Here is an 18,702-nt window from a genome sequence, read left to right as displayed (position 1 = left end):
AAAGCGAAGAACTAAAGAGCCTCTTGATGAAAGTGAAAGTGGAGAGTGAAAAAGTTGGCTTAAAACTCAACATTCAGAAAACGAAGATCATGGCATCCAGTCCCATCATGTCATGGCAAATAGATGGGGAAACAATGGAAACAGTGACAGACATTATTTTGTGGAGGGGGCTCCAGAATCACTGCAGATGGTGACTGCAGCCATGAAATTAATAGATGCTTGCTCCTTGGAAGAAAAGCTACGACCCATCTAGACAGCATATTAAAAAGCAGAGAGATTATTCTGCCAACAAAAGTCTGTATAGTCAAAGCTATAGTTTTTCTAGTAGTCATGTATGGATGTGAGTTGGACTATAAAGAAAGCTGAGCACCAAAGAATTGATGCTTTTGAACTGTGGTGTTGGAGAAGACTCTTGAGAGTCCCTTGGACTACAAGGAGATGCAACCAGTCAATCCTAAAGGAAACCTGAATATTCATTGAATGGACTGATGCTGAAGCTGAAACTCCAGTACTCTGGCCACCTGATGTGAAGAACTGACCCATTGGAAAAGACTCTGTTGCTGGAAAAGATTGAAGGCAGGAGGAGAAGGGGACAACAGAGGATGAGACGGTTGGATGGCATCACTGACTCGATGGACACAAGTTTGTGCAAGTTACGGGAGTTGGTGATGGACAGGGAGGCCTGGCGTGCTGCAGTCCATGTGGTCACAAAGAGTCGGACATGACTGAGTGACTGAACTGAACTGAACTGCACTGGTAGATGAGACATTGAGGCTCTTGGAGTCAAAGTCATTTGCCTAAAGCCAAATGCCTGAGTTGGTGCTTTAGGGGCAAATGCAGAATTGAACTGTACCCATCAGATTCTAAGTCTGTTCTCCTGATTGACTCTACCATGTGTTGTAACCTCCAAGTTGACCCTAGCAGTACCATCTCACCTGCCCACCCTCCACCTGCCCTGAGGACAGTTACTCTGCATGGGTATTTCCTATCTGTGGTAGGACCAGGGCAGCACAGTGCTTGGCCAAAGGAAGGGCTTGAAAAATGTTGGGGAACATAAAATGAATGAAAATAGAGAAAATTGCCTTCTTTTCTTTTTTGAAAAAAACAGCTAGTAAGAGAAAATGAAGAAATGATTCTAAAGGAGAGTCAGGGTCCAAGAGACATTGAGATGCCTGTGTGTCACGGGGTCTCCAAGACCACCCTCAGGCTGTTATGCTCACAGACGCAGTTGTGGTGTACTACAGGAAAAGGGTCCCAGTTGAAATCAGCAAAGGAAAGGTGCTTGGAGCAAAGACCCCGAGAGACCAGGTGCGAGCTCCTAAGTGGTGTCTCCCAGTGGAGCTGCATGGAGCCATGGAACTCTCCCAGCGATGCCATGTGGCAACGGGTATGAAGTGTTGTCAACTTGGGAAGCTCATCAGAGTTTTGGTGTCCAGGATTCTTACTGGGGTCAATCACATAGGTATGCAGTGCCTGCATGCCTGACCTAAGCTACTCAGACTCCAGAGCAAAAACAGGCGTCTGCCATAAATCACAGTGTTGGCATAAACTCTAATCAAACTAGCATGATGTGACCGAAGGCCACAGGCATATACAACTGCTCTAATCAGGCAGAACACCCCGAGGGCTCAGAGCTCTTTCTCCCAGGAGCCAGCCAAGGGCCAGTCCTGAAGACAGGTGTTTGTTGGCAATGTGCAGAGTTTGAGCAGCCCCTGCCTGCTGGGTTAACCCTTTTCTGCCCAACCTCCTATGCAGAGATGAGAGGTGTCCAGGGCCATCCAACTTTTGTCCACCAATACTCCCTACATCAGTGCTTTCTTGAGGACCCCAAATCATTTTCAAAATGATTTTGAAAATGCAAAGTTGCAAGTTTGCAAGTTGATCCATTGGAGCGTGGCATGAAAATATCAGGGTTTTCATTTCTATGTTTTTTTTTTAATTACCATTTAAAATTTACCAAAATAAAACTTACCTTTTCAATCATTTTTAAGTGTACATTTCAGTAATGTTAAGTGTATTCACATTATTGTGCAACAGATATCCAGAACTTTCCATCTCGCAAAACTAAAACTCTGTTGAACATCTCCCCATTTTCCTTCCCCCAAATCCCTGATTACTATTATTCTACTTTCTGTCTCTATGAATTTGACCACTTTAGATCCCTCATGGGCTTCCCTGATAGCTCAGTTGGTAAAGAATCTGCCTGCAATGCAGGAGATGCCAGTTTGATTCCTGGATTGGGAAGATCCGCTGAAGAAGGGATAGGTTACCCACTCCAGTATTCTGGCCTGGAGAATTCCACGGACTGTATAGTCCATGGGGTCGCAAAGAGTCGGACATGACTGAGCAACTTTCACTTTCACTTTAGATCCCTCAGTTACGTAGAATTATACAGTATGTCTTTTTGGGACTGGCTTGTTACACTCAGCATAGATTGTCCTCTAGACTCATCTATGTTGTAGCATGTGCCATAAATTTCTTCCTTTTTAAGGTGATTAATATTCCATTGTTGGTATAGATCGCATTTTGTTTATCTGTTCCTCCATCAGCGGACATTTGGGTTACTTCCATCTCTTGACTATTGTGAATAATGTTGCATTGAATATGAATATGCAAATAGCCCTTTGAGCTCTTGCGTTTTGATTCTTTTTGCTAAGACTTAGGCTTGCTGGATCATCTGGTAATTCTATTTTTAATATTTTGAGGAATGTCCATACTGTTTTCCATGGCAGCTGCACCATTTTACATTTCCACCAACTGTGCACAAAGGTTGCAATTTCTCCATATCTTTGCCAACAGTTGTTATTTTCTTATATTGGCCACCTAATGGGTGTGAATTTCTATTAGTCTATAAAAATGAAATCATCCTTGAACAATATTTCATAGCTGTACCAAAGCTAGCTTGGCTTTGTACATCTGCAGGTCCCTGAACAAGCTTGATTTCCTGAAGCAAAAGGGAATTCATCACCCTTGGAGCAAGAGACACCATGGTGCTAGGCCCTCCATTTTTGAATCATTTTTAATTTGTTATAAAGTATTTCAATTTCAGTCTGAATTTGGCAATGAGGAGTTCATGATCTGAGCCACAGTCAGCTCCCGGTCTTGTTTTGCTGACTGTATAGAGCTTCTCCATCTTTGGCTGCAAAGAATAGAATCAATCTGATTTCGGTGTTGACTGTCTGGTGATGTCCATGTGTAGCGTCTTCTCTTCTGTTGTTGGAAGAGGGTGTTTGCTATGACCACTGCGTTCTCTTGGCGAAATTCTATTAGCCTTTGCCCTGCTTCATTCTGTACTCCAGGGCCAAATTTGCCTGTTACTCCAGGTGATTCTTGACTTCCTACTTTTGTATTCCAGTCCCCTATAATTAAAAGGACATCTTTTGGGGGTGTTTATTCTAGAACGTCTTGTAGGTCTTAACTCAGACTTAAATTGAATAAAGTAGGGAAAACCACTAGACCATTCAGGTATGACCTAAATCAAATCCCTTATGATTATACAGTGGAAGTGACAAATAGTTTCAAGGGCTTAGATCTGGTAGACAGAGCTCCTGAAGAACCATGGACAGAGGTTTGTGGCATTGTACAGGAGGCAGTGATCAAGACCATCCCCAAGAAAAAGAAATGCAAAAAGGCAAAATGGTTGTCTGAGGACACCTTACAAATAGGTATGAAAAGAAGAAAAGGAGAAAAGGAAAGATATACCCATTTGAATGCAAAGTTCCAAAGAATAGCAAGGAGAGATAAGAAAGCCTTCCTCAGTGATCAATGCAAAGAAATAGAGGAAAACAATAGAATGAGGGAAGACTAGTGATCTTTTCAAGAAAATTAGAGATACCAAGGGGATATTTCATGCAAAGATGAGCACAATAAAGGACAGAAATGGTATGGACCTAATAAAAGCAGAAAATACAAAGAAAAGGTGGCAAGAATACAGAGAAGAAATATACAGAAAAGATCTTCATGACCCAGATAACCACAATGGTGTGATCACTCACCTACAACCAGACATTCTGGAATGTGAAGTTAAATGGGCCTTAGGAAGCATCACTACGAGCAAAGCTAATGGAGGTGATGGAATTCCAGTTGAGCTATTTCAAATCCTAAAGGATAATGCTGTGAAAGTACTGCACTCAACATGCCAGCAAATTTGGAAAACTCAGCAGTGGCCACAGGACTGGAAAAGGCCAGTTTTCTTTCCAATCCCAAAGAAAGGCAATGCCAAAGAATCTTCAAACTACAGCACAATTGTGCTCATCTCACACGCTAGTAAAGTAATGCTCAAAATTCTCCAAGCCAGGCTTCAACAGTACATGAACTGTGAACTTCCAGATGTTCAAGCTGGATTTAGAAAAGGCAGAGGAACCAGAGATCAAATTGCCAACATTCACTGGGTCCTTGAAAGAGCAAGAGAGTTCCAGAAAAACATCTACTTCTGCTTTATTGACTATGCCAAAGCCTTTGACTGTGTAAATGACAAGAAACTGTGGAAAATTCTTAAAGAGATGGGAATACCAGACCACCTGACCTGCCTCCTGAGAAATCTGTAATAAGGTCAAGAAGCAACAGTTAAAACTGGACATGGAACAACAGACTGGTTCCAAATAGGGAAAGGAGTACGTCAAAGCTGTATATTGTCACCCTGCTTATTTAACTTCTATGCAGAGAACATCATGAGAAACGCTGGGCTGAATGAAGCACAAGCTGGAGTCAAGATTGCCAGGAGAAATATCAATAACCTCAGATATGCAGATGACACCACCTTTATGGCAGAAAGTGAAGAAGAACTAAAGAGCCTCTTGATGAAAGTGAAAGAGGAGAGTGAAAAAGTTGGCTTAAAGCTCAACTTTCAGAAAACTAAGATCATGGCATCTGGTCCCATCACTTCATGGCAAATAGATGGGGAAACAGTGTAAACAGTGTCAGACTTTATTTTGGGGGGCTCCAGAATCACCGCAGATGTTGACTGCAGCCATGAAATTAAAAGATGCTTGCTCCTTGGAAGAAAAGTTATGACTTACCTGGACAGCATGTTAAAAAATAGAGATATTACTTTGTTGACAAAGGTCTGTCTAGTCAAGACTATGGTTTTTCCGGTGGTCATGTATGGATGTGAGAGTTGGACTATAAAGAAAGCTGAGCACTGAAGAATTGATGCTTTTGAACTGTGGTGTTGGAGAAGACTCTTGAGAGTCCCTTGGACTGCAAGGAGAGCCAACCAGTCCATCCTAAAGGAGATCAGTCCTGAATATTCATTGGATGGACTGATGCTGAAGCTGAAACTCCAATACTTTGGCCACCTGATGCAAAAAGCTGACTCATTTGAAAAGACCCTGATGCTGGGAAAGATTGAAGGCGGTAGAAGGGGATGACAGAGGATAAGATGTTTGGATGGCATCACCAACTCAATGGACATGAGTTTGAGAGAGTTCTGGGTGTTAGTGATGGACAGGGAAGCCTGGCGTGCTGCAGTCCATGGGGTTGCAAAGAGTCGGACACGACTGAGTGACTAGACTGACTGATAAAGTGTTTCACTTCAGTTAATGTGTTTCAGAATTAATATTATCCAGTTTTAATTAAACTAAGCCTCAAATTATGATCAAGAAATCCTTACAAAAAGGATCTTCAAGAAACCCACAGATACAGGATAATATGATGCAAACCTGAACACATGTGAAAACAGCCAAGTGATCCTTTATCTAACCTCATCTGAGTCCTCTGCCAGTTACATTGTGATGTAAAAACAGTAACAGTCTCATAAGAAATTGGCCAAAAAGAGGGAAGAATTAAGGGAACCATTATAAATACAGATTTACATATACTTGTATGTAAAATGAATATGAACAGTGAAGCCCACATGAAAAATGTATCATGCCTTGAGACATGAAGATACCAGCTAATGATATTGTGTGTGTGTGTGTGTGTGTATGCATGTGTGCATACTAAAATCTTTTCATCAATAGTGGCATGTGGTCAAAAATATTTGGAGACAACTGCTCTAAGCAGAGGATCAAGAATTACTGGGTTACTGTTGTTCATTACTGGACTTTTGGAGGAATAACAAAAGGATATTGGGCATAGGCTGGACATTTGTCAAATGTGGAGAGCGGAACTTGGCTTTGTTAAGGAAAAGAGTGTGACCTGGAAACAATCCTAAGATTTTCCAAGCCCTTGGTGAGAGCTGTGGTCAGCCCTAAGCAGCTGACCCCACTGTTGTGGCGGCATCTCCTCTGTGAGGGTCTCTGGAACGGCTCCCTTCTTTTAAACTCACCCTCAGGTTCCTTATCTGTAAAATGGTGACAAGGTTAGGGGGCTGGGGTGAGGTGCTGGGCATACTGCCTGCAGATAGCAAGAGTGCTGCTGAGGCAGCTGGTCTGATTATCAGCCAGACTATTTGTTAAGCTTTTAGAACCGGAAAAATACTACATACACCTTAAAAATGTTACGACAAATATAGACAGAAATGAGAATCTCCCCTAATTCTCCTCGTTGTCAGTATGCTCCTATTTCCATAAATGGCTGCAGGAAACAGTCTGAGATCCTTAGTTTTAAACTGGTTTCTTTTCATGGGTTTTCCTGTGTCAACACATTCTTTGTAAAATCGTTTATAATAGCTGCATTATGCTCCACTGGTAGCTGTCCTGTACTTAATACGTCAGACCTCCAGTCACCTCCACGGCTTCTTCCTGTGCCTGGTGAGCCCCTCCCAGGTCTGCCCCTAGTTTCTGTGTCCGTGGGGCACCTCCAGCCTAGATGGGGTTGGAGGGAGCACGGGCCTGGATCTCCAGGACCAGCCGATGGCTCCCAGGTTCCTTCCAACCCTGCAGGTCAAGAAGAACCGGCTATCGCTTCCTCTTCCATGGTCAGCCCGCAGACACGCACACACAGGCACACAAGACCCTCACCCAGAGCCCAGCACAGAGGCCCCAGGAGGGTCTCTGCCATATCCACATCTGATGCCTGATGGACGAGTGAGCGAGAGAAGGAGGGAAGGAGAAGGGAAAGAGAGGGGAGGGAGGGACAGAGAGAGGGCAGAAGGAAGGAAGTAGGGGGTAAGAAGGGAGGAGGGAAGGCTGTTTGCACACACCTCCAAGTTCCCACTCCTTAATTTCTTCCCCTTGAACACTCTTGCTAGTCCTCCAAGCTCAGATCAGAAGCCCCTCTGGGCAGTCCTCTTAGGCTGTAACTCCACGTGGATGGTCTTGCTTAACTTTCACAGCAGCCCTTGTGAGGAAGGTCCTGTTTCTACGACGTTTTGAAGATCAGGAAACTGAGGCTTGGCAAGTTTCAATAATTTGCCCAAACAGTGAAAGACTTTATTTTTTGGGCTTCCAAATCACTACAGACAGTGACTGAAGCCATGAAATTAAAATATGCTTGCTGAGTGCCAAAGAATTGATGCTTTTGAATTGTGGTGTTAGAGAAGACTCTTGAGAGTCCCTTGGACTGCAAGGAGATCTAACCAGTCAACCCAAAGGAAATCAGTCCTGAATATTCATTGGAAAGACTGATGCTGAAGCTGAAACTCCAATACTTTGGCCACCTGATGCGAAGAACTGACTTATTGGAAAAGACCCTGATGCTGGGAAAGATTGAGGCAGGAGGAGAAGGGGATGACAGAGGATGAGATGGTTGGATGGCATCACCAACTCAAGGAAATGAGTTTGAGCAAGTTCCACGAGTCGGTGATGGACTGGGTAGCCTGGCATGTTGCAGTCCATGGGGTCGCAAAGAGTCAGACACAACTGTGCAACTGAACTGAACTGAACTGAGCTCCTTGGAAGAAAAGCTATGATGAACCTAGACAGCATATTAAAAAGTAGAGACATCACTTTGCCGACAAAGGTCCGTATAGTCAAATCTATGGCTTTTCCAGTAGTCATGTATGGATGTGAGAGTTGGACCATAAAGAAGGCTGAGGGCTGAAGAATTGATGCTTTCAAATTGTGGTGCTGGAGAAGATTCTTGCGAGTCCCTTGGACTGCAAGGAGATCCAACCAATCAATCCTAAAGGAAATCAACCCTGAGTATTCATTGGAAGGACTGATGCTGAAGCTGAACTTTGGCCACATGATGTGAAGAGCTGACTCAGAAGACCCTGATGCTGGGAAAGATTGAGGGCCGGAGGAGAAGGGGATGACAGAGGATGAAATGGCCAGATGGCATCACCAGCTCAGTGGACATGAATTTGAGCAAACTCTGGGAGATACGGAAGGACAGGGAAGCCTGGTGTGCTACCATGGGTTGTAAAGAGTCGGACAAGACTGAGCAACTGAGCAACAAACACACAATAGGAAGAGGAAGACATGGAGTCTAAGCTCCTTCCTAACCACCTAATAATTGAAGGTCCTCAGAATTCCACAGCCCAGTGTGGCCCAACACAGCCCTTGGAACCAGAACCAGGAGTCTTGCCATCACTTCCCATTCCTATACTCCATCTCCTCTGAGAATGTGAACCTCCCAGACAGCCCATGCTCTAGCAGAGGACCACATTGCAAGCACTCAAGAAGTTTGAATGAAGAAATCCTTTCCTGCTTCATGGTACTAGCCACAGACTCCCATTAGATGAGAGAAGACTCAGATTGTGGAAAAAGAGCAACCATTCTGCAGCACCAGCTGGTGCCACAGCCTTGGTGGATTTGAAAAAAATTCAGAGAGCAACTGAGTTCTCTTTGTTAAATCTCTGTGTGTTCCTGGCAACCAGATTTTGGACTACATGGAGGCAGGAAGAAGTGGGTGGAAGAGGCAGAAGGTGGGGCTCCCTTATTCCCAAGGGCCTTTGTGACTGGTGGGGTTCAGGCTTTTTGAAGGATCGGGGGCCTGGCACAGGCTCTTAGCTCCCCGTGGAGCCTGGTGATTCCTCTGGCGAGAGCAGTACCCTGAATTCCACTTTGGTAAGAGTTATACCAGGCTTTGTCCCTGGCCCCTTGGGCACAAAACACTCTGCAATTCTAGCTGAGAAAGTGTGCCAGTCTGGAAGGTACAAACCCCTGGCTGTCTCTGCATAGAACTGATGCTCTCTTTGCTAAAACTACCAACCTCCTTGGCAGAAAGGGTGGTGGCAACCAGTTGTCTGCCGTCTGCTTACGCAGAATATTCTACTCCCTGCTTCTGAAAGGCTAAAAGTAATCAAATTCTAATAAATATTACTTTTAATAAATCCCTCTTGCATGACTTTCTCCAATTAATATGGACTAATTATACATATTGGGCCTTCATATAAAGCCCCAATTATGTGACAGATACTGTGCTGGGCACTTTTTGTGAATCATTTAAAATTTGTGAAAGCATCTCCAACTTTTATTTATGCCCATTTCACAGATGAGAAAACAGAGGTGCACCAAAGCTAAATAAGATGCCCACATTTGCCCAATGAAAGGTGGCAGGACTTCCCTGGTGGCACAGTGGGTAGGGATCCACCTGCCGATGTCCCCTGACACGGGTTCAATCCCCGATCTGGGAAAATCCCACATGCTGTGGAGCACCTCTGCCTACGCACCATGACTACGGAGCCCGCGCTCTGGAGCCCGCGCTCTGGAGCCCATGAGCAGCAATTACCAAGCCCGTGTGCTGCAACTACAGATGCCTCCACGCCTGGAGCCTGTGTTCCACGACAAGAGAAGCCCCAGTCTCTGCAACTAAAGCCCGAGCACAGCAACAAAGACCCATTGTAGCAAAAAAAAAAAAAAAAATGGATGGCAGAGCCAGGTCTCAAACCTGCATCTTTGTGACTCCAAAGTCCGTGCCCTTTGGAGTCTCACTTTAGTGGGATCTCACTTTGCATGTGCCCCCTTCTGCCCTGTGCCCTCCTCATTCCAGGCTTAGGCTGCTGATGACCACCAGCTTGGTTTAGTCTTTGTAAAATGCTATTGTCTGCCATGGGTCACAGTGTAGATGGCCCAGGGCACCGTGCATGTGTGTGTGTGTGTGTGTGTGTGTGTGTGTGTAGGCGTTAGAGAGAACACATGCTTGAGGGAGCCGAGCGTCCACATGAGGCAGTGCCTGGAGACTCTTTGCATGATTGCAGGTTGGAGAGAGTTCCTCAGATTCCCAAATCAGTTTCTGACTTCAGTCCCGGGTTGTCTGTGTCACTTTCAAGAGTTATAATGAGCTGGATGGATGAACTGGAAGGCATCTGAAACTCAACCAGGACTTATCTCGTTACCAGCTGGAAGCTCCCCTGTATTAGTCAGCTTAAGCTGCTATAACAAAATTCTGCAGGCTGAGTAGTTTAAACAACATGCATGCATTTCTCACAGAGAAGTAAATGAAGTCTAAGATCAAGGTGCCAACAGATTTGGTTCCTGGTGAGAACTTTCTTTCTGACTTACAGTATCTTCTGGCTGTGTCCTGCCTCAAATGGCAAAGAAAGAAAGGCTCTGGCCTCTCTTCTTCTTATAAGGGTGTTAGTCCCATTATGTGGGCTTCCGAGGTGGCTCAGGGGTAAAGAATCTGCCTGCCAATGCAGGAGACCCAGGAGATGCAGATTCGACCCCTAGGTCAGGAAGATCCCCTGGAGGAGGCCATGGCAACCCACTCCAGTATTCTTGCCTGGAGAATCCCGTGGACAGAGGAGCTGGTGAGCTAGAGGCCACTGGGTTGCAAAGAGTCAGACACACCTGACCTAGTATGCGTGCATACATGCATGAAATCCCACCATGCATGACCCTACCCTCATGACCTCATCTAAACCTTAGGGTTTCAACATACGAATTTGGGTCAGGGACATATTTTTAGTCCATAGCTCCCTCTCCCAATACCAGTACAGCTGACCACAAAACCTAGTGACCTCTGGATGACTGCAGACTTCCTAGAGCCATCCAGGCAGCCTGGCCAAGGCCCCAGGAGGCCTGTAGCCCATGGTGGTGTAGTTACCTTCCTGTCTAACCTCTGTCCTCAGTGGGAGGTGTCTGTTGGCTCCATCTGTTGCTCCTCTTGCTCAAAGGGCTCCAGGGGAACCAGCAAGCCCCTGGACTTCCAGCCCCACAGTATGGGCGGCAGTGGTCACCTCTTTCCAGGGGACACTGCCTGCTCCTTAGCAGAATCCCTGGAGCTGGTGACATGGCAGACCTGCCAAGGTGCCAGCTCCCCGTGTTGGGACAACTGGGAGGGAAAGAGGTAGAGGGTGACACACCAGTTAGGAAAAGAAAATGCATCAGGAGGATCCTGGAGGATAATTCCATGGTAATCCTTGAAAAAGTTCAAGTTTATACTGGTCTGCAGTTCCTTATCTGCATTTCTGACATCCAAAGATCTCTAAACATTAGATGTTTTCCTTAATCTAGTTGATGCAAAAGGTGAGCTGAGCTGGTGTGAGGCAAAGTGTGATGTCTGTATTTATTTCACCTAAATTGCCTGTTTCTATTTCCTGCCCTTAAATGTGAAGGTGGCCAGTTGTGGAGTGCAGCCCCAGACTCTGAGTCCACTGGAATCCAGCAGGGAAGGGATTCTAATGCCAGCTTGTAGTTGAGGCTGTTTGAGCACCGCATTGGAAGCTTGAAAAGAAACAGCTGATAAGGAGAAGCAGGACCTTTGGGTATTGACTTTCAGATAAGTAAAGCACACAGAAATGCCTGGTCCCCGAGAGCTCAGCTGGTAAAGAATCTGCCTGCAATGCAGGAGACTCGGGTTTGATTCCTGGGTCGGAAGAGCCCCTGAGAAGGCATAGGCTACCCACTCCAGTATTCTTGGGCTTTCCTTTGTGGCACAGCTGGTAAAGAATCCGCCTGCAATGTGGGAGACCTGGGTTTGATCCTTGGGTTGGGAAGATCCCCTGGAGAAGGGAAAGGCTGCCCTCTCCAGTATTCTGGTCTGAAGAATTCCTTGGACTGTCTAGTCCATGGGGTTACAAACAGTCAGACACGACTGAGTGACTTTCACTTCACTTCACTTCGGTATCCAACGTACTCCATCCCACGCCTATAACTATAAAGGCCATGGAGAAATACAGTTTGGCCTTCCTGAACTTTCTGGTTTGGCAGTAGTGAAGCAATCAGCCTTCTGGAAAGCACTACCTTAGAGAGTGTCATGGGTGGGTTGTTGTTATAAAGCAGAAAACCTGGACAGAAAGACAGACACGCACAAAGGGGCGATGATGTGAAGACCGCAGTTATGCTACCACAAACCAAGGACTACTGGGGGCTGCCAGAAGCTGAAAGAGGCAAGGTAGGCGCCTTCGGCAAGGTTCAGAGGCAGGATCACCCTGCTGACACCTTGGTTTTGGACTTCCATCTGCAAGACAGAGGTGATGAATTTCTGTTCTCAGCTCCGGGTGCACCTCCCTCTGTCTTATACACCCTTCAGCTTCTCCATCTGGCTCACCCTCATCTGTCCACTAGAAGTACCCTGCATCCCTTCTGTGAACGCCGTTCTGACCTGCAGACTGGGTCAGACATGCCTTTGGGGTCTGTGCACCTTGACAAGGGCAACTATATGGGGCTTTGTGCGGGCAGCAGGAGCTCTGGCCCACTGTTGACCCGTCGCCTCTGTGGGAGCTCCTTGAGGGCAGGTCCAGGCCCCCAAAGGCCCCAGCAACGAACTGGATGGCCCTGAACTTGGCTTGTGAGGAGCTCCCTGTGGCCCTCCAGCAAGCGAGGTGACCCACCTGTTTCTTTCTGCAGGAACTCTCCAAACTGGGCCTGGGGAATGACATGGAGGTAGAGCTGCAGACTCTTCAGCTGCCGGTGGATTACAGGGAAGTGAAACAAAGGGTCACCAGAATCTGGGAAGATCTTCAACCACAAGTAAATGACAGCAAGGGAGGCAGTGGGGATGGGAGCGGGGGGTGGGATGATTATGTGTGGAGACCCAGAGCCTGTGAACCCCAGGACCCTGGTTCTAGGGTTGATGGCTCAAGTGTATCCTGCCCCCTGCCCACCAGTAACAGCCCAGACAATTTCAAAAGGGTCTGGTTATAAAAGTTTAAGATGAAATACAGAGTAGAATCTCAGAATAAGACTCTGGAAAGAGAGAAGGAGGAAAAGAAAAGGAAGCTTTATTCCCAGCCTGGACTCAAAGGTAGTTCCCACCTAACAGAGAGGCCCCTGGGCTAGTCCCAGCCAGGCCCTTGCAGAGCAGGTGGGTTGTGAGATGGGGTGAGAGGCAAGGACCTCTTGGCCTAGGAGAGCATTTGGAGGGTGGCCCCCACCCGGAGGTGGGAGAGTGGCCCACCTGGAGAGGCCCATTTCATCACTCCCAGAATATTTTATCAGAACAGAGTTACTATGCAGGAAACTGGTACAAACATCCTCCAGATATGAAGACCAGATGATATTAATAGAACAAATACCACCAGACCTTTAAGATGATACCCTAATGTTTTGATAATATAATGAGCTATATTTTTCAAAGAGGAAAAATAATCAGCTCAAAAAATTCTAACAGTATTTTATTAGACTGTTATTAACTTCCTTTATTAAAATTTCATAAAAGAGATGGAAGCTTCCAGGGAAAGACTAAGCTTCTCCTGGGATAGTCTTAGATACCAGCTGGGACCCCCCAGGGAAAAAAGGAATACACTGCCATATAAAAATGTTTTGAAATAGGAAAATATTTAAATTAGATACCATGTAGGTGTCTATCCAGTGATTTTTCGTTCCAGCACATTCATCAAGGGGAGCGGCAGGGGATGGATGTGATGGTGGCACATTTGGGGGACTGGGGTGTCTTGCTCCCCAGAGCTCTCCCTCTGAACCGTCTGGAGAGCAGAGGGGACCTCAGTTTCCCTAATCTTCTGCCTCCACATGTGCTCACACAGTTCGTTGTGCATGTGGGCGTGGACCCCGCCGCCAAGGCCATCTTTCTGGAGCAGTGCAGCAAGAACCGAGGCTACCGAGACGCCGACATCCGGGGCTTCCTGCCCGAGTGCGGCGTGTGCCTTCCGGATGGGCCAGAAGTGATCGCGTCAGAGGTCAGCATGAAGGCGGTCAGCAGGCGGGCGGCAGTGCAGGGCGTGGAGGTGGCCTTTTCCCGAGACGCGGGTAGGTGCGTCCTGATACTGGGCTTGCAGGGGAGGAGGAAGGGCTGAAGCGGCCTCTGACCAAACTTCCTCCCAGCATGTGCCATCCTGTGCCATCCAGCTGGGTGCTTGGAGCTGCCCAGAGTCATCACTCAGACCCACACGTTGCTCACTTCTGCCTAGGACTGATTCTGAGGACCCTCCCACTCACTAGCCTTTGTTGGCTGGCAGAAGAGAAGGGGTAGGTAGGGGATGTTGAGAGGCACTAACATTTTGTGGATGACTTTTTTTTTTTTTGCAGTATTTTATTCTTTTTTTTAATTGGATGATAATTGCTGTTTTTATATATATATATATATATATATATATATATATATCACCTCCCTCTTGAGCCTCCCCCTGCACCACCCCCCCCCACCCCACCCCACCCCACCCCACCCCCCACCGCCCTCACACCCCACTAGGTCTCACAGAGCACCAGGCTGGGCTCCCTGTGTTATAGAGCATCTTCCCACTGGCTCTGTTTTACACATGGTGGTGTATATATGTCAATACTATCCCAGTTCATCCCGCCCTCTCCTTACCCCACTGTGTTCATAAGTCAGTTTTCTACGTCTGCATCTCCATTCCTTCCCTGTGAACAGGTTTATCAGCATGGTTTTTCTAGATTCTTACATATGCTTTAATATAGTATGTTTGTTTTTCTCTTTCCCACTTCATTCTGTGTGACAGGCTCGAGGTTCATCCACTTTAATACAACTGACTCAAGTCTATTCCTTTTTATGGTTGAGTAATATTCCACTGTATATGCGTACCACAACTTCTTTATCTATTCATCTGTTAGTGGACATCTAGATTGCTCCCGTGTCCTAGCTGTGGTGTATAGGCCACAGTGAACATTGGGGTTCATATGTCTTTTTGAATTGTGGTTTTCTAAGCATCTGAATGCAGAGTTCCAAAGAATAGCAAGAAGAGATAAGAAAGCCTTCCTCAGTGATCAATGCAAAGAAATAGAGGAAAACAACAGAATGGGAAAGACTACAGATCTCTTCAAGAAAATCAGAGATACCAAGGGAACATTTCATGCAAAGATGGGCTCGATAAAGGACAGAAATGGTATGGACCTAACAGAAGCAGAAGATATTAAGAAGAGATGGCAAGAATACACAGAAGAACTGTACAAAAAAGATCTTCACGACCCAGACAATCACGATGGTGTGATCACTCATTTAGAGCCAGACATCCTGGAATATGAACTCAAGTGGGCCTTAGAAAGCATCACTACAAACAAAGCTAGTGGAGGCGATGGAATTCCAGTAGAGCTCTTTCAAATCCTGAAAGATGATGCTGTGAAAGTGCTGCACTCAATATGCCAGCAAATTTGGAAAACTCAGCAGTGGCCACAGGACTGTCAGTTTTCATTCCAATCCCAAAGAAAGGCAGTGCCAAAGAATGCTCAAACTACCACACAATTGCACTTATCTCACATGCTAGTAAAGTAATGCTCAAAATTCACTAAGCCAGGCTTCAGCAATACATGAACCGTGAACTTCCTGATGTTCAAGCTGGTTTTGGAAAAGGCAGAGGAACCAGAGATCAAATTGCCAACATCCGCTGGATCATGGAAAAAGCAAGAGAGTTCCAGAAAAACATCTATTTCTGCTTTATTGACTATGCCAAAGCCTTTGACTCTGTGGATCACAATAAACTGTGGAAAATTCTGAAAGAGATGGGAATACCAGACCACCTGACCTGCCTCTTGAGAAATCTGTATGCAGGTCAGGAAGCAACAGTTAGAACTGGACATGGAACAACAGACTGGTTCCAAATAAGAAAAGGAGTACGTCAAGGCTATACATTGTCACCCTGCTTATTTAACTTATATGCAGAGTACATCATGAGAAACGCTGGGCTGGAAGAAACACAAGCTGGAATCAAGACTGCCAGGAGAAATATCAATAACCTCAGATATGCAGATGATACCACTCTTATGGCAGAAAGTGAAGAGGAACTAAAAAGCCTCTTGATGAAAGTGAAAGTGGAGAGTGAAAAAGTTGGCTTAAAGCTCAACATTCAGAAAATGAAGATCATGGCATCTGGTCCCATTATTTCATGGGAAATAGATGGGGAAACAGTGAAAACAGTGTCAGACTTTATTTTTCTGGGCTCCAAAATCCATGCGGATGGTGACTGCAGCCATGAAATTAAAAGACGCTTACTCCTTGGAAGGAAAGTTATGACCAACCTAGATAGCATATTCAAAAGCAGAGACATTACTTTGCCAACAAAGGTCCGTCTAGTCAAGGCTATGGTTTTTCCTGTGGTCATGTATGGATGTGAGAGTTGGACTGTGAAGAAGACTGAGTGCCAAAGAATTGATGCTTTTGAACTGTGGTGTTGGAGAAGACTCTTGAGAATCCCTTGGACTGCAAGGAGATCCAACCAGTCCATTCTGAAGGAGATCAGCCCTGGGATTTCTTTGGAAGGAATGATGCTAAAGCTGAAACTCCAGTACTTTGGCCACCTCATGCGATGAGTCGACTCATTGGAAAAGACTCTGATGCTGAGGGGGATTGGGGGCAGGAGGAGAAGGGGACGACAGAGGATGAGATGGCTGGATGGCATCACTGACCCAATGGACATGAGTCTGAGTGAACTCCGGGAGCTGGTGATGGACAGGGAGGCCTGGCATGCTGCAATTCATGGGGTCGCAAAGAGTCAGACATGACTGAGCGACTGAACTGAACTGAACTGAAGGGTATATACCCAGTAGTGGGATTGCTGAGTTATTTATTGCTGCAAAGTTGTGAATTAACCATTCTAGTTTAGCCTCAGATGAAGATTAATTTTCCTTTGTTTCTCCAGATTCTGACCCCCTAGGAGGTAGTTAATTCTCCTTCAAAAGAATGAATGAAGAAATCGTTACTGAATTAAATCATATGAGCCTTATTCAGGCCCTAGCATAGCCTTGGAAGGTTCTTGCTTTATTCAGTGGCCAACGAATTGAGAAGCAAGAGCTAAGTTCATAGACCAACTTCTTGCCCACCTGATGAAAGGGATTTAATATTAAAGATAAGACAAAGGGAGGAGGAGTGAGGCTAATGATGGAGAGGCATATGCATTAGTCTACCTAGGAAGACTTTTTCCAGGGAGTAGGATGCCACTCTGCTTTTATCCTTTTTATGGTCTTTAATGGCTGGTCCTGGCCACCAGTAGGTGCGTCATGTTAAGAATAGTAGGCTAATTTAGTAAAATTAATGTATAATGAGACTCAGGGTTTGTTGGAGGTCAGGTTCCTGGCCATCTTTTTTGTTTGTGGCCTTCTTTCTTATCCTTGGATCCTTTAACTTAAATATTTATGTTAACTCCTGCTAAAGGTGGGGCCTGGCAGGTTTTGAGCAAAAATCTGGAGCACTTCTGGCAATAACACCACCCCCACCTCTTCCTCCTTACTGCTTCTCATTCTTGAGGGCCACTGAAGGGTGAAGGTCTGACTTCTGAAGCTGCTTCCTGCTGAACATGAGTGCCATTTTTCCTTGGATTAGGGGAGCAGAACTGTTCCTGATAGCCTAAATTAAGTCTAATTATCAGCAAGCTGCAGTCAGAATTGTTTGTACGCTTGTATTAGTATCATCTGAAGCTTGATTACTTCAAAGTCATCAAAGTCACATTTACTAAGGAAGTTGACAAGACAAGGCCCAGAGATAAGCAGGAAGATAATGGCAATTAGTGGAGCCAAGAAATGCAAAAAGGCAAGTTAGCCTGGGAAGACCCTGCTTGACTATGTTCCAGATGGAGCCTGGATCTAGACCTTGTGTGTTCTATCTGTATAACCATTGAGCTTAGTCATATCTTTTTTAGGTTTATCTCAACCAACCTAGTTATTGACATATATATAGCAGGTTTTATTAGTAACTGTGCAGGCTTCCCCTTGCTCAGCAAGGAGACAGTCAAGGGCTAGTCTGTTGTTCAGAACAACATTTGTTAGAGAGTCCAGAGAAGTATGGAGTTCTTGTCAAGCATACCCTGTGTTTTTAGACAAGTCTTTAAAGGCCTGGGTGAGATTTTGTAGAGAGATTTCATGCTGTGCAAACCTTCCCCAGGGGGCCACTAGTCTGAGAGAAGTCCTTACTGCTGCCAGAATGAGTCCTTTTATCTCAGGGCTGGGTGATCTTATAAACGGTTATACCTAGGTTCTGAGAACTTAGCTGCCGTAGCATGCAATGTCCCCAAGATGGGGCTTATCTAAACAAGGATGGACTAGAGCCCACCCCAGAGAAGGGAAGGAGGAGTCAGAGTTGTTCTGATGGGGCACTTGGTTTATTCTCAGGCCACAAAGGAACGGGTACCCATAGGGAGCATATGTTCTGGGGAGTTGAATCACATTTGAAAGTGGCTAGCCCCAGAGGGTGCCCTTGCAGAGCGAGGAGAGAGGCCCACCTGCCTGGTGGGGGTCACTGAGGGATTCTTGACCAGTGGCTTTTCCCCAGGCCTTAGGAGGGCCATATACTAACTGTCAGACAACTGGCATTTTCCATCTGCAGTAAGTACATCTCCCATCTGGTCCGTGTGGGTGTTCATCAGGTCGGTGCAGGGGGCGCAGTGGGTGAGATTTCCATAGGAGTCAACCCAAGGCACTTAAATTGTGGGGGTAATGGAAGAAGTCGTGGCCAGAGTCGAGTAACCCTAGGGTGTTACTGTAAGTCCCTCCTTTTTATAGGCGTGTTTAATAGGGGCGGTGGCAGCAG

The 18,702-nt window shown here is 45.8% G+C and overlaps 1 protein-coding gene across 7 annotated transcripts in view; it reads left to right on the top strand.

Annotated features, from left to right (window-relative positions):
- The window catches only part of PGPEP1L (pyroglutamyl-peptidase I like), a 74,247-nt gene that overhangs the window by 45,503 nt on the left and 10,042 nt on the right, over positions 1-18,702 (top strand). For 5 of the 7 annotated variants that reach the window (XM_070358356.1, XM_070358359.1, XM_070358362.1 and 2 more), the window contains 3 exons: positions 12,618-12,740; positions 13,754-13,976; positions 14,138-14,195. In XM_070358356.1, coding sequence (XP_070214457.1) covers positions 12,618-12,740; positions 13,754-13,976; positions 14,138-14,195 — 404 coding nt within the window. Of the gene's footprint in view, positions 1-12,617; positions 12,741-13,753; positions 13,981-14,137; positions 14,196-18,702 lie in introns of all 7 variants that reach the window. The other 2 variants (XM_070358357.1, XM_070358358.1) reach the window with 2 other exon arrangements.

Source organism: Bos mutus, chromosome 21 (assembly GCF_027580195.1).
Source record: "Bos mutus isolate GX-2022 chromosome 21, NWIPB_WYAK_1.1, whole genome shotgun sequence".
Lineage (NCBI taxonomy): Eukaryota > Metazoa > Chordata > Mammalia > Artiodactyla > Bovidae > Bos > Bos mutus.
Note: the sequence above shows the minus strand (reverse complement) of the source record. Positions and strands in the feature narration are given on the sequence as shown.